Below are 26,368 nucleotides of genomic sequence, written 5' to 3' on the forward strand. Positions count from 1 at the left end.
TTTTTGAAATAAAACTTTTGAATAGCAAGATAATGCGCTGTAGATACCTCAGAATATGCATTTTGTTGGCTTTCAATACCAGAAACAGTGCTCGGCGGCGGGGCTTCGCCCCGCGCTGGGGGAGCGCTGCGAACTCCCCCAGACCCCCTTGCTAGCAAGGGCGGGGAGTCTAAAATAAACAAAAGGTCAGAATGCAATAAAAATTAATTATGTACACACACACACACACATATATATATAAATATAATTTTTTCCGCGGGGGGGGGGGGGTAGGTAGGGCCCCCCCCCAAAACCCTCCCCGAAAAAAAATCCTGGCTACGCCCATGATTATTTTATATTAATAAATGTATATTGTCTGCTGATAAGAGTGTTGATTGGTGAATATTAGGTTTGTAGTCTTACTTAGGACACAAGACACGCGCACAAGATCCCAAAGTAACATCTTAAAATTAACCAGTAATAGAGATGTTACAGTAAGCATTCACCGGGATTTAAACTCGAGTCGTCTCGGTTAGTAATCCAAGCACTTGACCACACAGCCACCACTATTATAATAGTTAATGCAAATATTGTGGAACATGAAGATAGTATACACAGTGATGAGTGATGACTGCGTGTGAATTAATAGATAGTACACACAGTGATGACTGCGTGTGAATGAATAGATAGTACACACAGTGCTGATTGCGTGTGAATGAATAGATAGTACACACAGTGATGACTGCGTGTGAATGAATAGATAGTATACACAGTGATGACTGCTTATGAATGAAATTGTATTTTTTAAAAACATTTTGCACTATGGGCGTAGGGCGACCATAATAAAACTTTTATTAGAAACATAGCCTAGGCTACATTATGTATATGTCTTTTCTTGCTTTTGTATAGTTTACCTGTCATGATTATATCACGCTCACTGCTCAAGTCAATCTCTTTTGTGGACTTGTGGGGGGAAAAATGTGTGTGTGTATGTGGGGGGGGGGTTCTGGGAGAAGGTTTATTTGCAGCCTTTAGACTTTCAGATAAACGTATTTATGCAATAAGAACATTTTATTAAAGCATTCATAAGAGGACAGGAGCTCCAGTAAGATAATTTATCAAGGCCTCTACTAACTTAAATCCGGCTCTGTCAGCTAAATGCCATTAAGACCTATTTGAAACGAATTTGTCCGGCAACCTTTCGTGAACACTTATTCTTTATGTCTACAGGGACCCACAGCACGAGCGAAGACACGAAGACAGAGACCAGCAAGACAGAAGGAGAGACGGCAAAGATCGACGGAAGGACGGGCGCGGCGGCGAGCAGCAGGCCGACAGATACCGGCAGAGCCCGGTCAACGGCCGCCGCGAGTATTCCGATAAGGATAGCTACAGAGGATCACGCGAGCGCCTTAACGACCTGCAGCAACAGCAGCAGGGCGGCTTCGAGCAAGACATTGACGGAGGGCGGCTGGACAGGAGAGGGGGCAGCCGCCACCACAGGGACCGTACGGGTAAGGAGCAGCGGAGGTCGCCGAGCCGAGAGCGCGACAGGGACAGGTTCGGGCCTCAGGACTCTCAGGAGGACACCCAGTTCTCTCGCCACCGGATACTTATCGAGCACGCCAGCGACAATCAGGCGGACGACGTCCGCGACACCTCCTCCAAAGACGCCGGCGACAAAAAGCAACACTTGGACCCGAGCTCGGCCGGAGGGGGGCGCACTAGGAACAACCGCAAAAAAATGGAGACGATGCTCAGGAACGACTCCCTCAGCTCGGACCCTTCGGACTGCGTCCGGCCACCTCCGCCCAAACCTCATAAACACAAGCGCGGTAAGAAACAGCGTCAGCACAGTCTAAGCAGTAGCGAAGACGAACTGCAGTCCTCGCCCGAATGCTCCAGTTGCGAAGAAGAAGTGGATCTAGAGAGCGAGAGCGTCAGTGAAAAAGGTACGTAACTCCAGCATTAGTAGCTTCCGGTGCCATAGATACACTTTCCGTTGTTATGGACGCCAGATGGTTTTCTTTACTATGGTTGCTTTGGTAAAGGGAGGCATATGTTCCCCCCCTTTCCTAATGTTTCTTTAAGGTTGTTTTTTTTTTTTAATTATACTGCTTTATATAATGCATCTATGAAACTATTCTGAAAGGAAAATTATTTTTCAAAAGTTTAAAAGCCGCATTCTCTCTCTCTCTTTCTTGGAGATCGGAATGTTGGAAGTCGCCACTTTTTGATACTCTTTCGAGATGAACTTTAAGATATCTTTTTTTTTTTTTTTTATTTTTTTTATTTTGAAACTTCAGTATTAATTTAAAAAACAAATATAGAGAAAATGGAAATTTTTTATTCACTTAGCTTACGGAAGCGTGACAATGTGTAGTGGCACATGAGGCGATAGGTGTAGTGGAGAACAAAATGGATGGGAGCACAATAAAACAACTGCTACCATCGTCAGCTGTTTTAAAAACTAGATATAAAACTACAATTTAATTTTTTTCCGAGGATAGACAAAACAATCTACACTTTGAATGGAACACTTTTTTATAAAAAGATTTAAATTAAATAATTTAAAAAAAACATGGCCACCACGTTACACTTTTCAACTCATATTAGCTGACGTGATTCTGTGTCATTAGATGCTTTAGAAATAATTTAAACTCACACAAAGCGCTTCAACGACTGTTGACCCGGAAGTTGCATCTTATCAAATAGAGTTCATTTCCTAGTAGTATCGATCTACAGATTGTCTTCGGGTGGGGGGTTGTGGTCTTCGTGATTGCTCTCCCCCGTGGGTCACGATGATGACACAAATATTTGGGCAGCACTGGATGGGGATTGGAAACTCAGGCATGAACGGGAACTCAGAGAACAGGGATGGGGAATCAGACATGAACATTTAGATCTACTTAGAGAACAGGGAAGGGGAATCAGACATGAACATTTAATTAGATCTACTTAGAGAACAGGGAAGGGGAATCAGACATGAACATTTAATTAGATCTACTTAGAGAACAGGGATGGGGAATCAGACATGAACATTTAATTAGATCTACTTAGAGAACAGGGAAGGGGAATCAGACATGAACATTTAATTAGATCTACTTAGAGAACAGGGAAGGGGAATCAGACATGAACATTTAATTAGATCTACTTAGAGAACAGGGATGGGGAATCAGACATGAACATTTAATTAGATCTACTTAGAGAACAGGGATGGGGAATCAGACATGAACATTTAATTAGATCTACTTAGAGAACAGGGAAGGGGAATCAGACATGAACATTTAATTAGATCTACTTAGAGAACAGGGATGGGGAATCAGACATGAACATTTAATTAGATCTACTTAGAGAACAGGGAAGGGGAATCAGACATGAACATTTAATTAGATCTACTTAGAGAACAGGGAAGGGGAATCAGACATGAACATTTAATTAGATCTACTTAGAGAACAGGGATGGGGAATCAGACGAACATTTAGTTAGATCTACTCAGGGAACAGGAATGGGGAATCAGACATGAACATCTAGATCTACTTAATAAAGAGAGACGGGGAAGCTGATACCTACTTCCTTAAAAGGATGGGTGTAAATGTATACATTAGGAAAAAAGTATCAGTGGTAGGAGATGGTTCGCATAGTCCATTAGTTCTAGAAAAGGTTTAGTATATTTGCATTAAAACATTTTATCGCTAAACTCAAATTAGTAGTTTACCTGCAATTAGCAGTATGCAAATATGGTTAGCCTATGTGCTGGCCCGACCACACCCTCTTAAGCTCTTGTAGTCGAAAACGCTAACTCCACCTTATCATGTCAAAATACGCCCATGTATTGAAATTTTAAAGTAATAATATCATCATAATTACTAATAGTAAGCCTGATGTATTGATTTCTATTGACCCAATGAAATATGTTCGCAACTCTTTGTTCCCCTATGTGAAGTTAGTGTAAGCAAATGTACAATGATTGTTTTGGACTGTATGATTCATGCCATGTATTTATTTCTTTACTTATCGCTTATAACACTCTCCCCCCTCCCCCTGCCAACTAAAAGCCTTGTCCGTGAACAAGAATGCGTACTATATTGGTGACAGCCACACTCACCAAGATGAACGCTGGAAGAAAGATGAGATACTAGCTGCCAAAATTAAGAAATTTTTGTCGGTGAGTGCAAAGTGGTGCGAAAAAAATTGTGAACTCTAGTGTGGCGCCCCGCGTTTCCCGCTCCCCAAGGGACAAAAAGGTAAGATAATTGGTTGGGGAGCGAAGAAGCAGGGGCGCCGAGGTGTGGCTTTTGATCTGCATTTTTTTTTTTTACATTTTGTTTTCAAATTGCATGTCTTTCTGTTACTAAGCCATATTCTCTGTATGGGAGAACATTGATAGAGTAGGTTTTTTTGTATATTCATTCTAGCAGGCTGGAGTGCCCCTTTGTAAAATCGCGCTAAATATCATATTTTTAAAATCATTTTACATTTTCAGATCAAAGTCTAAATTTTTCGGACCTTTTCCATTGAAAAAATATTTATCAAAACTAAAAGTGATAAACAATTTTTCCTGCTGTTGAAAGGTTCCAATAACTCGCATTGCAATAATAATTCATGCGACTATTTACTCATTATATGTTTAATAAAAATAAGTATTTAAATAAATCTGATTGATTAGGGTACATAGCATTACACAATATAGAAATCATTTATTATAAGCTTAATTTACTTTAATTAAAGGATATGGTGATAGGCATACATTTTTAAAGAAACCTTTTTTTTTATTAATTACATTTCAAATTGTATCTTCTTCTACTAAAGATGGCCTACTATGCAAAGATAATTCTGATGGTTTATTAACACAGGGGTACCCAGCCTTAGATGACTTAGTGTTTTACAAGTAGATTTATAATTATTGTGTTCTGCCTTGCCCCTTGTCGATGATGTAGGCAAGTCAATAAAAGCATTAAACATTATCAGCTGTAATCAAAAACTATTAAAGCAATTTTTATTTTTTCTTTATTTTATGCTTACATTTTTTTTGGTCAGGTCCTTTTTAAGAGAGTTAACTATTAGTATTTTAACAATTCAGATTAGCGTATTAGCGACACTCGAAATCGTCTTATTTGATCTACTGTATCATTGCTGTATGTAAAGAGATAAAAACAACAGAATTAATAGTAAGTGGTAAAACACTCTATTTTGGTCTTCAGGCTTATGAATTATGGGTGCGATAAATAAAGCAAAGGATTATTCCTATAGTAGTGACATTGTAACGCCAAACAACAATACATTTTCAAATTATTTTTTTCTGATACATTTTGTTTTCGATATCGCTTGAAAAAAAAAAATTCATTTCCTTTTTCTAAGGCTTAAGTGGCAGCAGTCTTTCTCTGCCAAAATAAAAATAAAAAATCTAAATTGGCAGAATTTTCTCCTGGCCGAATTAAAATTAACAATTCAAATTCTGTTTCGTGAAAACTAAAGAAACAATATACACTTTTTAAAAAAAATACCGCATTGGAAGCTTTCATTAAGATAAATTAATTAGGAACAAGATTCTAGACTTTATTCAAACACGGGTTGGATTATTTGGTCAGTTTTAATCTAGAAATCGCCATCGGCAATATAGATCTATATTTTATGTATCAATATGTTGCTTTTGTATATATTATTATTTTTTTTTTGCATCTCTGAGCTGCAGCGTGTACTCATATGAGTTTATGAATTATTTTTTTTTTTGTACGTGTGCTCTGTTGACCTCTGACCTCCACTACTCATACTGTATCACTCTATAGGGGAGCTAGATAGCGGCAATGGTAGCCAGCGGTCCTTTCGGTCCAGCCAAAGCCGGCCAAAACAAGAGTGGCCCACTTGGTACGATAGCCAACACCACAGCCACAAGCCCACCTTGTACGATACGGGGCGCGGCACCAGCCTGGAGACGGAGAGCGGATCCTCCGAGCCGCAGGTCAAAGACAGCGGAAACGACACGGGCCTCTCTTCCAGTAGTAACCAGACCCTGAACACCGTGGACGATGTGTTGTCCAAGCGACAGATAAAGGTAGATAGATTCTTTGGGGCAAAGTTCTTTGACACTGCAATGCCCCAAAATGTGTTTGTTTTTCTTTTTTTAATTTTTTTTTTTGGCGGAGGGGGGGGGGGAAAGTTCATTTCTGACACAGCAATGACAAATAATAATAATAATAATAATAGGGCCTTATAACCATAATTCCTATTTGGATACCGTTAAAGGACAACACAATAATCTAGTTTCCCTTTTTGGCTGTGCCACAAAAAGACTATTAGTCAATTATTATATAAGGAAAAAAAACTGCATTTTTACCAACCGGAAATAGTTAAAAAGTTAAAAAACTACCACCGAAAAAAAGCAACGAATAAAATGGTTATGGAACGTTAAATGATTAATAATGCTTTTTGTTTACATCTATTTATATAGGCCTATATGTAGTGTTATACCACGCTGCTAGTTTTGTATATAAAAGAGTAAAAAAAACATTAATACAAAAGTATTTCCCTTCATCATCGTTTCAATCTTCGCAGTGACAGTAGAAAATGAAATGTTAATGCCTGGTTGTTTGTAAATGTTCGTCACATGTTTTGGATGTTCCTTCAGAACTGAGGAGGCGCGTAGTGGCTTACCAGTAAATGTGTTGGCTTCCGAACCGGGGCTGGGATTTTTTATTTTATTTCGGGATCTTTAGGGTGCCTCTGAGTCCACCCAGCTCTAATTGGCCTCTAATGGGTGCCTGTCTTTAGTTGGGGAAAATTAACTATGTAAATGTAATTTCCCGTTGTAGCGTAATCGGGGGCGCTGTGGCCGAGTGGGGTCCTGTGTTCGAATCCCAGTGAAGACTGATTTTTAATTTCGGGATTTTTAGGGCGCCCCTGGGTACACCCAACTCTAATGGGTAGACCTAACACACTTTACTTGGGGAAAACTAACTATGCAAATGTAATTTCACATTGTAGCGTAATCGGGGGCGCTGTGGCCGAGTGGGGTCCTGTGTTCGAATCTCAGTGAAGACTGATTTTTAATTTCCGGGTTTTTAGGGCGCCCCTGGGTACACCCAACTCTAATGGGGTGGCCTAGCCGACTTTAGTTGGGGGAAACTAAAAGCGGTTGGCCTTTGTGCTGGACACTTGAAACCGTGGGCCACAGAAACAGATAACCTTTACATCATCTGCCCTATAGATCGCAAGGTCTGACATTTAAACTCAGAGCTAAATAAAATTTACATCATTGTCCGACAGTGGAACTATTTACTCAGAGCTAAATAGAATTTACATCATTGTCTGACAGGGGAACTATTTACTCAGAGCTAAATAGAATTTACATCATTGTCCGACAGGGGAACTATTTACTCAGAGCTAAATAGAATTTTCATCATTGTCCGACAGGGGAACTATTTACTCAGAGCTAAATAGAATTTACATCATTGTCCGAAACTCTCACAGGAGGAAGGGGGGATGGCCGAGGACTGGGTAAAAAAAAACAGGGACCATCGAGAAGTCCGAACGACATACCGCACGACCAGGCAGCAATTGGTCAACTAGAGAGAAGAAAGCCCCTGCGCGAGGTCAAAAAGTTACCTGTTGCAGCGTTTTACTGAACTGTATTATTTCCAATTCCATAGTTTATGACAAATTCATACAAAGCTCTTCTCTAATGCTTTTAGAGCTGGAGCGAGTTGCCTGAATCAGACATGGAAAACTAAGATTATTTTTAAGCTCTTTTATCAATATAGTGTTATCCTATACAACTCCTGACACAAGGCGAGAATTTGTTTTTAAAATAACACGTCTATATAATGTTACTGAACGGCCAGTACACATCTCAAGCAGCATCATAACCTAATTAACTTTATTAGGTGGGATAGAGGCTGTCAAACAAAGTCACGTGGTTTAGCCTATATTGTACTGTCACCAAGTCGTTGTTACTGCGGCCTGTTAAGGGGATGACTTCTTTTTTTTTATGCTCCATCGAATGACTATACCTGTTTGTGTAGTGGTCCACACCCAAATAGCTACAATAAAGTTGTAGGTAAAACGAACATTAACCATGTTTCGGCGTTTTAGGAAAGTCTCAGATTGATTATATTAGAGCTCAGGTCAATATGGGTGTGTGTGTATATATATAAATAAAACCTTAGATCCCACTACCGAATGTCCTATCAGTTGTCAAAATGTTTTCATCTTAAGCAAACATTTTATTTAGCCCACTAAATACAATTCTAGATCCATAAATTATAAAGTTTTATATTTGTATATTCTGATTATTTAAAATTAAGTATTCATAAAATAGGCTTTATCTTTATCACCAATGTAAAAAAAAAACCCTAAGATTTGAGTTTATAGAAATCTTAGATTTGCCATCCTTTATTTGTTTTCTTTAATTTTTATTTGTTTCGTAGGTTACGAATTTGCAGGAGGTAAATGAAATTCAATTTTTTTGATATTTTTCTATTGCCACTCTGCTACAAGTCCACCACCTATTTTTAGTTCGTTTCGTTTTTTTGTTTTTTTTTCATATTCATTTTATGTTTGATCTTTTAATTAACCGAGCACATTAAGGCCTAAAAATTGAATGAAGTCTTATTATTCAATAGGTTAAAAAATATGCAAAAAAAAAAAAAATTATTAAATATTCATCTAGAACAAAACTTCATTAAGATCAAACATATAAATAATATTAATAAAAGTTAGGTCAGATTTTTTTTTGAATCAATACTAGAATTTTCAGAAAACAACAATCATTAATCTTGTTAAAAATATGTAGAAAATATTTAAAATTTTGTAAAATCGAATAAATGTATAGTTTGAAAAGCTTCATGGACATAGTATCTGTATTGCCCCCCTTCCCTTAAATGTTTGTCAATCCCTGTCATGGATCCTCCTCCCCAGATTTCCCTCTCAAACTTTAGATTTTGGTTGTTAAAATATTAACACACAAAATGAAAAAGTTCATTGACAGTTCAAAATGCACGTTGTTTTTTTTTTTTTTGTTCATTATTTTTTTCTGCGGTACTGGTGGATGTCACTTTGCTTAACTTTCCTTATTAGTATGATGTAGATAATATACAAGTTTCGTTAGTTCATATAATGACCTTTTTTGAAACAACATAGTTAAACTTCGTATAATTTACATAAATGTGGATACTACAAGCACAACTGAGCTTTGAAGAACACTTGCTAGGAAAGTGAATTCATTTTTTTTAAAATTTGAGATCATTTATTGTAAAAGATATTTAGTTGCTATTATATTATCTCCGAATTTCGAATTTTACACAAAACAAATAAAAGAATGTCAATATTTTCCTAAGAAGGCTCCTCTAAATTCCTTTGAAATCAAGATAGACTACTATATTCTTATTCAATGCAATGTCGTTAATTAGAAAATTTAACGCTAGCCATCAAAAATGTTCCATAACTTATTTTATCGTCTGCTGGTGATATTTTTCCGTTTTTATGTAATTATTATAGAGCTAAATACACTATTAGCTTACGTTTTGCTTTTCCAGGGTTCTAAAAAGCATTAAAATCGCCAAATGGTGACATTAAAATTATTTTTGATTAACCAATCGTAAATTTAGATTTATAAAACAAAAAAAAAAGAGAAAGAAAGAAAATGCTGATAAAGATGGAAATGTTACTTACTCGATATATAAAAAATTTCATTAATCGTTTTTTGGTTATTGCTGTGCTAAAAAAAAAAAACAAAAGCAGAAGCGTTGCCTCTATTTGGTGTCGAGTCAGAATAGACATGAAGAAGCTATTCCCAGGATATCAGAAACATGCTTTCATATCCGCTAAGCTGAATGAAGCGATTCTAGCTCCCCACCCCCTCCTTTTTATTTTTCTCTTGCATTCTTCGCGCATGGGCTTTCAAACCTTTGTTATGTGGTGCCTGTATTCTTTATAGTATTATTTTATTCTTTTTAAAATCATTTGCTGCACTGTGCTTTGGTCAATTTTTCTTCTTGCAACAACTGGCTGTGTTTCTAAACTTTGATAGTAAGATTGCACGTGTGCACACACACACGAAAACAGTTATATTTTATAAAACTATGATAAAATTTAGACTATGGGAAAGTTTCCTAAAGATACAAATATAAACCGTGCTTAATTTGTGAATATAATATCGAAGCTAGATACACACCTCTACACACACAAAATGTGTTCTATAAAGGGAGGGCACCCATGTGTAGATGAAAACCTCCAAAGGGATGTTACTTTACTCCAACTAAATACCCGGGGATCCAGGGTTTCAATCCTGGTAAAGAATGATATTTTTAATTTTGGGATTCTTTGGGCAAATCTAAGTCCACCCAGCTCTGATGGGTAGATGGCATTAGTCGGAGAAAAATAAAGGCGGTTGGTTGTTGTGCTGGCCACATGACACCCTAGTGGGCCACAGAAACAGATGACCTTTACATCACCTGCCCTATAGACCACAAGGTATGAAAGGGGGAACTTTACTTTTAAACATGGGGATAAATTTTTGAAATCTTTATTCGTTTTCTTTTGGGGACTGGGGAGGGGATCATTATTGTTGTCACGTGATAGAACGTGTCAAAGTTCGCCCGTAATGCCCATAACAATAAAAGCTGTTTTGATTTAGAAACACACTGAAAGCTAATTGAGAGATTGTAGTAACTCATAAACAAAAGTGAGTCATGGATAAATTGTAACGTCCTTGTAACCTGGGGTATATCTATATTCTCAAATCGCGGACTGTAAAACGGGTCCAAAAAAAATAAAAATTCGGGTGAATTTTGTGTTAATATAAAAATTCCATGAATCTCCAGCATACGCTGGGATAATATCACTGTATTTATGCCTAGAATTATACATTTCTAATCAAAACGCAATATCAGCGTCTCTAATGACAGCTATTTTATTGCATATGATTTTAACATGTCTCATAAGTCATGTTGTTATTTCCCCTTTTTTCTATTTCGCATGTACATTTTTGTTCTTCTCTGCAAGTTGTTTTCATAAATGACGTGTCATGCCATGATGTTTCATATTGTTAGCGTTCCTGGACTCTTGAAAGTTTTGTATATTTTAATTGAATTCAAACATGTATCTTCAAGCAACGGAATGTTCTTTAAAAGATGAAAAAAGAAATAATAAAATCTGCAATAAAATCGTTAGTTAAATGTAAAAAAAAAAATCATATGATTGTTGACATTACGAAGCACAAAGTTTACACTCCATTCAACCGTGAAAAGTTAAACGCAATATCAAAATATAGACATTGTGTTCATATTGACCCTCCATTCAACCGTGAAAAGTTAAACGCAATATCAAAACATAGACATTGTGTTCATATTGACCTTTCAAGTACGACATTAAAGGGAGAGCATTTTGTTTACGATATCCCCCCCCCCCTTTTTTTTTCTTTTTCCATCCCGGCGGCAGTGTTCGCGCAGAAGCAGAATTAATAGCGACTAATATGAGGTAATTAGTTAGGAAACGCAACACAATAAAATTCAGTAAACAGGGGGAGGATGGGTTCTGTATGGGGGTGGGGGAGGGGAAGGGAATGGGAATGGGAAAGTTGCGCATGCGCTCTGCGAAATATTTATAATTCTTCTGCTTGGTAAAACATAAAGAGTATTTAAATCTGGAAAAAAAAAATCGTTACTGGGAAAGTCCGAAATGGCCAGGTACTCTGTGGAATGCAAAAAATTAAACCAAAACTCGTCGTATAATTATTTTAATCTTTTTTTTTTTAAATATGGCTCACTGAGTTGATATACGGTTCAGATTCAAAATGAGTAATTTTAGTGTATATTGTATATGAACATTCTGTCTTTTACTCAATAGCCAAATATGTGTCAAATATTTCAAACATAAAAAAAAAATAGATGGCCCCGAAGCCTTCTTTGACACAATAAATTAACTGCGTGTTTTCTACGATCGTCAGTACGAAACGTTTTAGCAGCTGATTGGTCAAGATCTAGTCACGTGGATCCTTCTTGATAGTCGTATTGATCTTGATCTAGTATCATTCTATTCTTACATCTTTCATATAACATAATATGAAACATCTTCTGTATCAACAACTAACCAAGCATAATGAAGTTGTACACAGCTTACTGAGAGCACAGGCTGTCTCCACATCAGGGGCGGACTGGCTATATGGGCATTTGGGCAAATGCCCGGTGGGCCGGTACCCAAATGGGCCGGTAGGGCCACCGAAATGGCCTGGTCGAAGCCACTATGGCACATTTCAAATTGTTAAAGGTTTTATAATATTCTTCTTCTTATTTTTATAAAAGGCCCTCTGAGCGTCGTGTTTAAACAAATCTTTCATAGACATTGCAGTGTAATACTATTTTAATCAAACACATTTTCCGAAAATAAAATGTAGAATGTAGACAGTGCTACTAGTAGGCTTGATCCTTTTAGGGCCTTCATAATTGCTGATTTAAAAAGAGGCTATATTGCTTATTAAGATATAGAGCTCACTGTATGCATGCATATCGATACATTATCAAACTTAACAATGATTTTTAAGGACCGATACACCTAGACACGGATGCCCATCACATGATAGAGAATTTGTGGGCCGAATTTTATAGAAAAGCCCGGGCCAATTTTGACACCCTGTCAGCCCATGCTCCACATCATCAATCCCATGGGAATCATGGTCTGCCTTAGGAACGCCTGCCTTTTGGTTTTTTGCCGGTATACAATGTTCGCTCCACTGTTTCCTGACATTCTTTCGCACCACACAAGATCTGTTGACAGTCCTTCTCCATTCCTCCCTCTGCCTTGGACAGAACATCCCTCGATTGCAATGAAATATACAATGCTCGCTCCACTGTTTCCTGACATTCTATCGCACCACACAAGATCTGTTGACCGTCCTTCTCCATTCCTCCCTCTGCCTTGGGCAGAACCTCCCTCGATTGCAATGAACCTAATTGATATTGAAATGAAACCTCGTTTTGGGTGACACACTTACATGGAAATGCGTCAATAGAAAGAGAAAACGCTTGGCTGAACAATCCCGACATGCAACTTTTATTGTAAACTGTTGTAGGATAACAATCAAACAATGTTTTGACTTGAACGTAAAGGGGACATACTTGCACAGAACCGATGAATTATGGGTAAAAACTCAAGACACTATATGGTTTAGAAATAAAGTAAGTTCAGTTCTAAACCATTTCGACCTATTCCATGCTCTCCCTTTGCGTAAGGATTCTCAAGAAATCTTTCATTTTTAAGACCATTAAAGTAAGGGATTTATATCCACTTTATAAATACGTAAATGAACTAAAGTGGCATTTATTCAGATAATTTTCACCAAATCTAAATCATGAAAAAAAAATATAAAGAAATATTATATTGCCTTTGAAAAATATCGGTAAGCAAACGTCTTGATTGGGGGCCTTTAAAAGAATACAAGATAAAAATCTAATCTTGAAAGAATGTTTGTTATAAAAATATTTTTTTAAGTGCAATAATTGTAGCTAAGCTTTTTTTAAAACCCTGTCTATGCTCTATGCAAATGTTGCTATCAACTTTCTAAGTCAAATAATGAAATGACCTTCTACATAACATTTTCTAGAAATTCTAAGATACAATATATACTAACGACACATAGAACCATTATAATTTCTTAGTCTACAAATCCTGTGTGGTGCCCCAACGGCCCAACAGACTGAAGGCTGTGTGAAGGTGAAGAAGTCTGGGCCCACAAATAGATCAGCTTGGAGACTTAGGATCCACCACCTCAATGCAATCATTTTCCCATAGGCGACCTACGCATGCGCGACGTGGAAGTCATGGAGGTAGAAAGGCTGAGAAGGATCATAGGAGCAGAATGCCGAGATAGGGCCACCAACAGAGAATTACTCCGCCGAACTGGCACTTCCCAAAGTTATAAACGAACTTCGTATGAAGTTTGCGGACATATCATTATCGTATTTTGCCATTAGAGCGTGGAGTGTGGTGGCTCGGCTGAATCAGCCAGGAAAACCTGTTGAACTAGCAGAGTTTAAGTCTAGACTAGATTAACACACGTAATAATCCTCCGTCTAGAAGGGGCGTCTTTAATGTATAAGATAAGATGAGAAATTACGGACGTTCCTTAGCCAGGATGAAACCGAGACCAATCGTTATTGAAGGCATGAACACTGACCTGTGACGTCACAACCTGTGGGTTGTTTAGACCATTAGCTCGTTGCCACGTCGCAGGTCTGTACGATTCAGAAACCCCATTAGTAACGAACCATGCTGAGAATTACTCCCTTAGAGCACGGAGGAGGAAGCGGGCAGTGGGTTTTGATGTCGCCTTGCCCCCGTACAAGGACAGCCCTAATGCCGCACATGGGCCAGGTATCTCTCTCTCTCATCCAAAAGCAGGTCTGTATGAGCTATTGGTCTAAACTGCCCACAGGTTATGACGATGCGGGTCAGTGTTGAGGCCTTCTATAACAAATAGTCTCGCTGAAACACGTTCTCTCAAAAAAATACAAATTTTATTGAGTCTAGGAAGAAGAAAGCGATAACATGACCGTCCTCTTTAAGTTTTGCGTTGTATTTGTTAGGTCTACAGTTGCATTTTTTTTCCAACTTCCCCTATGACTAAAGAGGTCAATTAAAAAGATCTACCCGGAAGAAATGAAGAAAATAGTAAAGAGTAAAATAGAAATGGATCAGCTCTCAGCCCCCATTTCGAGGAAAGCAATGCCTATTACAAGCTGTGCCTATTACAAGCTGTGCCTATTAGGCTATAAGCTGTGCCTATTACAAGCTGTGCCTATTACAAGCTGTGCTGACACGACCAACATGAGAACAGGACACAACAGAATAAGGCAGCATATGTTCAGAAAGCTGAAAATTGGGACTGTCGAAATTTGCCCTTGTGGAGCATCATAAGAGAATGCTGATCATGTCCTACAAAGCTGCATACTCTACCAGGGGCGAACTGGCTATATGGGCATTCAGGCAAATGCCAGGTGGGCTGATATCCAAAATGGGCCGGTAAGGCCACCAAAAGGCCGCATGCATGCCACTATGATATTCTCTTACAAAAAAAAAAAAGGACCCTTTGAGCGCTTTGCTTTAAAAAATCTTTTACAGACTCGACAGTGTAATACAAATTTATTCTTAACATTTTTTTCGGTAATGGCCTATATCTGCAGACAGTGCTACTTGCAGGCTTCATCCTTTTAGGGTCTACACACTTTGAGATTAAAAAGTAACCCAAGGCCTGTATATTTCTTATACTGTATATATGCGTACAGTTATCGATACATTATCAAATTTAACAATGATTTTGAGAACAGCTAGGCCTATAATTGGATACCCATCATATGATATAGGGCTATAATTTTGGGCCGGATGATAAACAAAGCCCAGTCCGATTTTGACATACACTCCGCCCCTGTACTCTACCGAGAGGCCCCGAAACTCCCCTACAGAAGAAAAACTATATGGAGAACTGCCCGGTAAGGAAACCACTGCGCGGTACATCTCAGGTATAGCCGGTAAAGGATTACTTGTCTGAACCCTTCATAGATAAGAGAAGATCTAGCCTCCTAGATTTTGGCACCACAGTGTCAGATAGTTTTTCTTTACGGATGAGAAGCCTACTAGATCTGTGTGCCTTGAGCTCAAGATTTACATTGATAACCACTGGCGGGTTTTCATTGAGTTGTATCCAATGCCCCGTCGCCTCGTCCGTCGCGTTGTCGTACGCTGCGGGCAGGTCGTTCAACGAGGTGAGGCCGCGCAGGACGATCACACGTCACACACTTTGAGCTCGCAAGCCTAGGCAAACTTCATTTCGAAAGTAGGAGGATGTAAACAAAGATGGCGGAGAAAACAAACATGTCCGATACCTTCGATACTTCTAATATTGCATAACCACCTATCAAGGTGAAAGCAAATTTTCAGGTTTTTATTGATAATGTATTCCTTATTACAAATGATTCCATTTATTATTATTATAGCTTTTATATAGCGCTACTTTCATGCTTATAGCATGCTCAGAGCGCTTTTGGTCCAATCTCATTTGTGGACCGGTGGGGGGGGGGGGAGGGGGTATCTAGGAGAAGGTTTTACCGTGCAGTCGGGTGTCGAACCTCGAGCCCCCTTCTAGGTAGCCAAGCCAAGCCAAGTTCAAGCGCACTTGGCCTCTCGACCACGCTTCCCGTACATTTGTGTACGTGTTTAGATGCATTTAACCGGGCGACTTGTTGAAAAAGTTACAAATAAAACAAATTGATCTCCCCTGTTTATATTGACCTTTTATGAACTTTTTCAGGGTAAGATTGCGTTAATGTCAATTTATGTGCTTTAATGTTTATTCCGCACTTTATAGTAAAAATTGTAGATTCAAGCCCTAACCCTAAATTCCTTAATAACATTAAAAACAAAACATAAAAGTTGGCAAGTACTGAAATGTCAAACATGGACATTTCTAGCTTTGGTTCTTAAAGTAAATAAAGTTTTTCCAACTAGACTATACGGTACTGCAATATTAAATTAAAAACAAATATTTACAAAATTGTCATCGATAAAAAGAAAAGACTTTTTAAATCTGCATTTACAAAAAAAAAAAAATGCAAATGTAATTTCACGTGACTTATAACGTAATCGGGGGCTCGGTGGCCGAGTGAAGTCCTGGGTTCGAATCTCAGTGAAGACTGATTTTGAATTTCGGGATTTTTAGGCCGCCCCTGAGTCCACCCAAATGTAATGGGTACCTGATATAGTTGGGGAAAGTAAAGGCGGTTGGTCGTTGTGCTGGCCTTATGACACCCTGAATTTACAAAATACACAATCCATATATGACACATCATAACATGGTAACATCCTACGATCTTTAATGATTAAGATGGTCATGATGTTACCACAAATGTTTTAATTAGGCGTGCAGTTTGCTGTGTCTGCCAGTGCAAGAACATAGACTAGCAAGATGCTTTCTTGGGATGTCTATACTTTCCGTGAATTCGTGTTACCTTGGTATAGAGAGCGCAAGGACATAGCCTAGCAAGATGCTTTCTTGGGATGTCTATCTTTCCGTGAATTCGTGTTACCTTGGTATAGAGAGCGCAAGGACATAGCCTAGCAAGATGCTTTCTTGGGATGTCTATCTTTTCCGTGAATTCGTGTTACCTTGGTATAGAGAGCGCAAGGACATAGCCTAGCAAGATGCTTTCTTGGGATATCTATCCTTTCCGTGAATTCGTGTTACCTTGGTATAGAGAGCGCAAGGACATAGCCTAGCAAGATGCTTTCTTGGGATATCTATCCTTTCCGTGAATTCGTGTTACCTTGGTATAGAGAGCGCAAGGACATAAGCTAGCAAGATGCTTTCTTGGGATGTCTATCGTTCCGTGAATTCGTGTTACCTTGGTATAGAATCTTCGGTTCCAATAAAAAGAACAGCTCAAAGTATAGCTTTTATACAGCGCTACTGTCATGCTTGTAGCATGCTCAGAGCATGTCCAATCAAGTTTTTTTTTTCCCGTGCTGCCTTTGGACGCTCAGTGAACACATCTCTGTTCGAGTCGGGGGTCGAACTTCGAGCCCTCTTCCTAGGGAGCCAAGCCAAGCCAAGCTCAAGCGTACTTAGCCTCTCAACCACGCATCCCACAACACTAAATACTGGGTATTTTCACGACAAACTAAACAATGTCAAGGACGCAGAAGTGAACTTCAATGTTGCCAACTAAATAAGAAAAAAAAAAGCAACAAAAAAATTTGCAGAGCTTAGAAAATTTGATTCTGTGTTGCTAAAAGTTATCACATACTTTAAAAAAACCCAGCTTACTTTATTCTGCACACCGGATGCACCAACAATATAGCTATTTATAGCTTTTTTAAAATCGCCATCTTTGAAAATCTCTAATGTACAATAGTAAACGGTGTCATATGATTTTTAGCACCCTATTAATCTATCTTCGCTTTTGCTTGACTTTTGATGTAATTTTGCATTCACTGATTGTTGTAATATATATTTCTGCAGTTTTTTTTGTTGCAATAATATGTAGTGTACGCTCATCGTTGTAGTTTATATTTTATTTCTGCCTTAGTTGTTGCAATAATTTTGTTGTTTGTTGATCACCGTCTGTCTGAATTATTTCGTAAAGTCTAACAATACTTTGGTATAGTTACTGGTGTATCATGCAATGGTTTATTGTTATAAAGTGAAATTCACTATCCCAAATATTTTACTATTGCATTCCCAACTTATATATGACTCTTTTCTACTTATGATCTTTTATTAATATACTTTAATTTATGATTCCTTTTGAACATTTTCACTTTAGAGAGAGGTGGTAAAACATTATTACAATTGCAACACCGTAGTTTTCATATAATTGCTGGTATAGAAATGCACCTCTATTTTCAAGCTTTTATATAAGTAGAGAATTGGGAAATGATTCTAAGTAGATCTATACATATTTAATGAACAAAAATATTAATGTTATAACAAAAAAATGTAAAAAAAAATTACAGGTACAATAACAATTTATAAAAATATAACCACTGGTCTTGCATGCTTTTAAGCTTATTACCTTTATATAATAGAGTATTTTAAAATTAGTTGTCCCTTACCTCCCCTGATATGTTTACTTCTATAAAATTATTAAATGTTTTTGGTGTCTTATATTTGCATCATTCATTTATAATTACTTTTGTTGACAATTAATTCTTTTGGTTTGCCATGTCGTGGAATGTCAATGTGTACTGCGTGTGTATTTTAAGAACATTTTAAAGCCAGAAATTGTTTATGAGTAATATTGTTATATTATTATTATTTTCTTATGACATTGGTTATTATGTATTAATCTTAGAATAATTTATAAGTATTTAATTATTATTCTATAAAGTCATGTTTAGATTTTGTCTTTGTTTCTTGATTCCAATCTAATACAGCCATGCTAGAGATTTGAATATTTGCAAGAATTATTCTACTATTTAAATCAACCCCCAGCTTTTTAAATCTTCAGTACCGATAGTTAACTCTAGTTGCATCACTGATTCAAAAACGTTAGTAATATTAATGTATTACCGAAAATATAACCACATTGTCCTGGGTGTGTTAGGTTTGCATACTTTTTATTCTAGAAAACTTATAAAACTAAAAGAAATAGAGAAGATACTTTTTCAGATAACCTAATATCTGATTAGAAAAAAGAATAATTCTAGACCTAGTTTATAAATGTTATAATTAGGGGCACAAAACTGTGGACTGTAGGCCTACTAGATTAACTTCGATTTGACTGGCTTTGTCAGGAGGTGTCACTCTGCGTCACATCTGCTTTTGGTAAAGCAAATCTCGCATAAATCTAAACAAAACTTTAATTAAACATTTCGATCAAATAGTTTATTATAATGTTTATAGTTGAAGCAGTTTGTAAACCCAATGGTATATTTTATTGTCAGATTATGTAATATGTATTTTTTAAAAAAAAAGCTAAAGAAGGTCATGACACTATTTTTACAATTTCAAATTAAAGCATCCGGTGACCTGGCAGTTGTCAGCAGACGGCTCCAAATGGATAGGTCACATGATCCTCAAGAAGACTGTGTTAGAGGGTGGAGAAGAAAAAAGAGATTCCATCGCCATATTAGGTGAGTAGCCAGCTGGATTAGTGGTCTAATGAATTAGTGCTACAACTATTTAGCGGTTCAATGAATTAGTGGCCCAACTATATAGCTGTCCAGTGAATTAGTGGTTCAACTATTTAGCGGTTTATTAAAATTAGCGGCCCAACTATTAAGCGGTCCAATGAATTGATGCTTCGACGAATTACTAATCCAATTGAATTAGTCCGATAGATTGGCTACTGCGCCCTTTACACTACATATGTTGGTAAAGTGAAGTCGGTCGGACGCTGTGCTGGCCACATGACATCCTCCTTAACTATCGGCCACAAAAAAATATGCATTTTGCATCAAAGTGATCTCAAGGTCTGAAAGGAGTACTTCTCTCATTGCAAACCCTGAAAGGAGTACTTCACTGATTGCAAAGTCTGAAAGGAGTACTTTACTTATTGAAGGTCTGAAAGGAGCACTTCACTTATTGCAAGGTCTGAAAGGAGCACTTTACTTATTGCAAGGTCTGAAAGGAGCACTTTATTTATTTTAAGGTCTGAAAGGAGTACTTCACTGATTGCAAAGTCTGAAAGGAGTACTTTACTTATTGAAGGTCTGAAAGGAGTACTTCACTTATTGCAAGGTCTGAAAGGAGTACTTCACTTATTGCAAGGTCTGAAAGGAGCACTTTACTTATTGCAAGGTCTGAAAGGAGCACTTTACTTATTGCAAAGTCTGAAAGGAGTACTTTACTTATTGCAAGGTCTGACAGGAGTACTTCACTTATTGCAAAGTCTGAAAGGAGTACTTTACTTATTGCAAGGTCTGACAGGAGTACTTCACTTATGCAAGATCTGAAAGGAGCACTTCACTTATTGCAAAGTCTGAAAGGAGTACTTTACTTATTGCAAAGTCTGAAAGGAGTACTTCACTTATTGCAAAGTCTGAAAGGAGTACTTTACTTATTGCAAAGTCTGAAAGGAGTACTTCACTTATTGCAAAGTCTGAAAGGAGTACTTCACTTATTGCAAAGTTTGAAAGGAGCACTTTACTTATTGCAAAGTCTGAAAGGAGTACTTCACTTTTTGCAAGGTCTGAAAGGAGTACTTCACTTATTGCAAGGTCTGAAAGGAGCACTTCACTTATTGAAGGTCTGAAAGGAGCACTTTACTTATTGCAAAGTCTGAAAGGAGTACTTTACTTATTGCAAGGTCTGAAAGGAGTACTTCCCTTATTTTAAGGTCTGAAAGGAGCACTTCACTTATTGCAAGGTCTGAAAGGAACACTTCACTTATTGCAAGGTTTGAAAGGAGCACTTCATTTATTTTAAGGTCTGAAAGGAGCATTTTACTTATTGCAAAGTCTGATAGGAGTACTTCACTAATTGCAAAGTCTGAAAGAAGTACTTCACTTATTGCAAAGTCTGAAAGGAGTACTTCACTTATTGCAAGGTTTTAAAATCCCCAACGGGCCCCCAGATGAGTGGGGTTTTTTTTTTCATTAAAAATTAAATATTACGCAAAAATGCAGGGCTCCCAAAGAGGTCAAGCCCCCCGGGCCTGCAAACAATGGAAAATTCCTAGCTACGTCCCTAGGTGTCCCCTCTGGACATTGTGTACTATACAGGGAGATAATTATGTTAAAGCGCCAAGCACTCTTGGCACATACAGAAAGTAAACAAACTCGCCCTCTTTACCTTTGCTATAAATGAGCTTAGCCTATAGACTGGAACAGTGATGCCCAAACTACGGCCCGCGGGCCAGATCCGGCCCGCGACGTGGTTTGGACCGGCCCGCCGAAACATCGGCACAAAATGTAGGGGGGAAAAATGTTGAAAATTTTATTTTTTTTCTGTGATAGGACTCTAGCTTTTTCTTTGATGGATTTCATTCTAATCTATTTTCTTATAATATTCATGTTAATTGTCTTTTCTACAAGAACACAAGGTTTTGTTTTATTCGGCAACAAGAATTGACAATACCGCGGCTGTCAAGAGCTAGCCGTGTTCTTGACATCTCATGTGTGTAACACTGCACATCTTTTCTGCATCATTTTGGTTCGTGTACTTTTGACATCAACATGATTGGTGCCGTTTCGTGTAACATTTGCACGTTAATGAAATGGGAGAGCTGAAGAAATGAAAATTGGAAGTTGAAACTTCCAGGAAAAGTGGACAGATCTTTTTCTTTTTTTTGTTGGTGGAACAAAATAAGCCAACATGTTTGATCTGTAAAATGTGACTGTTTTTTAAGAAACATAGCATAAAAGGCATTACAAAAATATTGTAGCATCAATGGTTGAGTCGCCAAGACAAGATTGCAAAGTTACGTCTAGAGTTGAGCGATTGACGAAAATATTTACTAAGAAGTCAAGAGAATGAGTCGACTGTAATGGACGCTACAGAGTATCTCACATTACCAAGAGAAATGAAGCATAAAAAGGTGCTTGCTAGCAATGATGGAATTAAATCGGCCTGAAAAAAAAATGAAGCTGTCAGTCTTTTTGGCATGACAATAGCAAAACGAGTCAAATAGACGATGTTGGTGAAAATCTCCATTCAAAACTAAATGACAGAGCAGCAGATTCCGAAATAATTACTATTGCCGCTGGAACTAATTGACTTACAAATCCAGATTTCCATCTTGAGAAATTTTGAACACATATGACAGTAGATTTCTATGCCAGGTTGTCTACTTAAGCCTTGCACATTTGCGAAAAAAATTGATGGTATGATCACATTGTTCACAAGCACTTATTTTAGTAGAGAACTTTTTTCAGTTATAAGACATCTGAAACCCTTGTTACGTAATTGAATTATGGTGTAAGTAGGCCTATTGGAGCCACGCAGTTGTAATATAATTATTTAAAATGGTTTATTCTCTATTTCATTTTTGGTATCTTTTTGTTAATATGGCCCGCAACACGAGTGTTAGAAATTAAAATGGCCCGCAAGCCGTATAAGATTGAGCATCACTGGACTGGAACATTTTCAAACATGTGTCTATTCCTCTGATAGACTCTCAAAAAAAAAAAATCCTCCCAACATAAGTGCGAAACAATTAATCTAATCATGACCCCCATCCCTTTCCCGTTTACAAATTTCCCTTTATCCCCCCCCCCCCCCCCCAAAACCCGCCCCTCGCTCGAAATGATGAAGTATTTAAAAAGTAGGTCATGCGCGCTGACCAGATCGATACACTCGCTTTGGGGGGGGGGGGGGGGAGGGGACACAGTTTTGGGACAAGCACAGATCAGTTGTGTTACATCTACACATTGTCAGGCGTCAGGCGCAGAGCTCAATGGATCAGCAAATATACAAAATAATTGATTTTAAACTTGTTTTGTTTTGGTTTGAACTTATAGAATTGATGAATGTGACGCCGTGATTACAATCTCTTGTTCAGCTTTCCCTTAATGATCTTCCAGTCACTTTTTTTTCATATTGTTTTAATTTTGATCAAATAATTAAATTATGCAACGTTAATTAGGGCTATAGGGCTTCCAAGGGCCGGATTTAAGTATGTGGATACCTCGGAGCAGAAATTTTTCTGGAGGCCCCTACACTATTTCGAAAGCTTTAATAAAAATCCTTTTCCTTTACCTATCCCTTAGTCTGTTGGACCGTTGGGACACCATGTAGGATTTGGCGACCATCTTTCTTCATTTCTCTTAGTTAGAACCTCTTTCAGTGGCAGGCCCGTCCATTCTTTTATGCCGTCTTCCCATCGCTTTCTCTGTCTGCCTCTTCTTCTTTTTCCTGGTTCCCTGACGGAAGGTTTTTGCGAGCCCCGAAGACCTTGTAATATGGTCATAGATGTTTAGCTTTCGTTTTTTTTTAACGATAGTTGGCATGTCATCGTGGGGTCCAATCGCTGCAGTAGCCCTGTCTCTAATCTCTTAGCTTATGAAGCGGTCTTTACATTTTTATTTAAATTTCTAGATATTTAAATAAAAATCCACTTAATAAAAAATAAATCTAAAAGCCTGTCATATTATAAAAGAGTTCTTGTAAATTACATTCATTTTTCTCCGTTTAGAAAAATAAAATTATTTAATTTGCATATTTTGGTAACAGCGAATTATGAAAATAGGATTAAAGAAAAGCCAAGATTTTTATAAAGAACCCAGCAAGCTCCGTAGTTCGGTTTGTGTGTTTCCAAATAAAAGTAAAAGTGGGGTAGTCAGGGAAAAGTTAGAAACATCAACATTCACTGACCCCCTAAATGTTTGCCCCCCGCCAATTATTAAGTGCTGGAAACATTAGGAGATCTACTTATTCTACATAGATGTGTTTAATATAAATCAATTTTCATATCGTGTCAGTGGCGTAGCTAGGGTGGGGGAGGAGGGGGGAGAATTTGAAAATCCCCCCGGGCCCCCACTTGATGGGGGGGCCCAAATTAGTGTTTTTTTTACATTAGAAATTAATAATTACTTAAAAAGCAGGGGACCCCCCAAAAGGTCAAGCCCCCACCCCACCCCCCCCCGGGCCCCCAAACGATGGAAAATTCCTAGCTACGCCCCTGTATTATGTGTTGCTACGTTGATGGCTTGGATTGTAATTAGGTGCTAGATAGCCATTTCACTGTTTGTGAATCGCGGGATCTGATAGTTGCGGTATTATTGTTAATTATTGTTGTTATAGTTTATAATACCAATTTTACTATTATTATCATTCCTTTATTTTCATCGTGATTATGTGTATATTGTTATTACATATGATTTTGAATTTATAGCGCTTGTGTTTTGTGGCCAAACAAATTAAATTGTTCAATTGTCTTATGATGTGTGTTTCCATAAATGCATGCTCCCCCTGTTTCTTCACGGATGAAAAGCCGACCACGTGGACACTACTGGTTACACATCTAATGGGTTATTCTACAGATTTTCCGGATCGCAAGCTTAAAAAAATTATTTTAAAATGATTATAATTAAATTCTTGGTCTCCAAAAAAAGAAAGGGGGCTTAATTTATGATCGTCTTTGTTCTTTTAATTTATTTATTTTTAATTCTTTTTTTTTTTTTCTTTTCTCATTTTTTTAGGCCGCTCAGAAGCATTAGGTACATTTTATATTTATACTTTTTTTTATAATACATTTTTTTTTAAATAGATTTATTTTTTGTCAAAAATATTTATTTTTATTCGCATGATTTTTTAAATATATTTTTTTATATCTTTAACATTTGTTTCAACTGTCACGCCTGAATTTTTAATGAAACACCTCCCAAATCACGCACAATTTTTTTTTACTTTTGTATTTTTATTCACTGAACAAGAACTGTAAGTCTATCACTCGTACCCCAGCATATACTAGCCTATATATAAAGTGTGCCAAGGTCAATGACTTTAACAATTTACATATTTTTTATACGTGTTTTGAAATGAGCATGAACTAACCAAAATTGTGTGTTTAAACTTGACATTTTAATGCATTCTCATTTAGCTCAGCGGTAAAGTTTAATTAATTATTTAAAGAAAAGAATTCAACACTATCCGACTTAGATATAGTAACAAGCCTTTCTATTTTCTCGTTTGCATAATAAGGAGGTGCCACATTTGTGCAAGCCGTTGTTTGCACAAAATGATACATTATTTCTATGTCCTCCTCTATTCCATTTTGCAAATTGTGGGACAGTGGTTCTCAAAATGTTGTACCCGGGTAAACAAGAAAAACTTAGCTGTGGAATACCGTTGTGTTTAAACCAACTTAAAAACAATTTGATACAAGGCTTGTCTTTTATTTCAAAGAATAAGAAACAGTGCAGTGTTTCACGTGGCTACGTAGACTCAGTTGTGATCTACATATTTTGCCATAACTAGCATGACACAGACAAAGCCATTGTCTTCTGGGAATAGATTTGAATGCCCTGTTCCACGTCATCGTCTTTCTTCCTCCCTTCAGTTGCCTTTTGATATCAAAATGTGTCTCTCTTTGTTAGAATGTTCCGGCTGCCTCTGTTTGAAGCCATTGGCTCCCAGATGTTCCCTATGTATGTGTGAGCTCGCTATGCCTGGGATGGTCTTTAAATTCTCGTAGGGCTCCTCTATTAGCGGTCCTTCTTTACACTCGCCAAGATTTTCCCCATCCATCCCAGTGGTACTACAGCCCATAAGGCACTCACCTGTTCTAGCTCATCTTTTTATTCTGATCTGTCTTAGGGCTTTGCGCCTCCATTCCCAGACTCTTAGCTTTGTCGATCTGCCTTTACATCATCAAGTCATCGTGTTCATTGTGTGCTTTTCGGACGTCTGTCTTCTGGTCATCCATTCCTGCGGGATATGTATCCCCCTCGACGCAGCTGTGCAATAACAGGAAAGGCCTTTACTGCCTACAGAATGCCGTCACTTGTAGGGTTTGTCTTGCCATCGTGAGCCTATGATGGAACACGTGCATCTCTGAAAGAAATGCTCGAGAAGCCGTAACTGTTTTCTTTTTTAAGCATCCAGTTATCAGAGAGACACAGGAGAGTTTTGAGAACCACCGCTTGGTAGACATTGCGTTTTGTTGGCAGACGTTGAGATCTATTCCATCCCTCTCTTGTTTAAGGAGGCGCGGTGGCCGAGCGATTAAGCGCTTGGCTTCCGAACCTTGGGGCTTGGGTTCAAATCTTGGTGAAGACCGGAATTTTGAATTTCGGGGTTTTATAGGGCGCCCCAGAGTTCACCCAACTCTTAAGTTTGGGAAAGGTTGGTCTTTGTTCTAGCCACATGAAAAACTGCTCGTTAACCGTTGGCCAAAGAAACAGATAACCTTAACATCATCTGCCCTATAGGTCGCAAGGTCTGAAAAGGGAAGCTTTACTT

General features: G+C 37.8%; 1 protein-coding gene across 1 annotated transcript in view; it reads left to right on the plus strand.

Annotated features, from left to right (window-relative positions):
* LOC106055885 (regulating synaptic membrane exocytosis protein 2-like) overlaps positions 1-26,368 on the plus strand; it is a 126,684-nt gene that overhangs the window by 67,004 nt on the left and 33,312 nt on the right. Inside the window, exons 5-9 of the mRNA XM_056015929.1 lie at positions 1,210-1,931; positions 5,769-6,034; positions 8,406-8,423; positions 19,485-19,599; positions 24,607-24,624. Coding sequence (XP_055871904.1) covers positions 1,210-1,931; positions 5,769-6,034; positions 8,406-8,423; positions 19,485-19,599; positions 24,607-24,624 — 1,139 coding nt within the window. The remainder of the gene's footprint in view (positions 1-1,209; positions 1,932-5,768; positions 6,035-8,405; positions 8,424-19,484; positions 19,600-24,606; positions 24,625-26,368) is intronic.

This window comes from Biomphalaria glabrata, chromosome 17 (assembly GCF_947242115.1).
Source record: "Biomphalaria glabrata chromosome 17, xgBioGlab47.1, whole genome shotgun sequence".
In the NCBI taxonomy this organism is placed as follows: domain Eukaryota; kingdom Metazoa; phylum Mollusca; class Gastropoda; family Planorbidae; genus Biomphalaria; species Biomphalaria glabrata.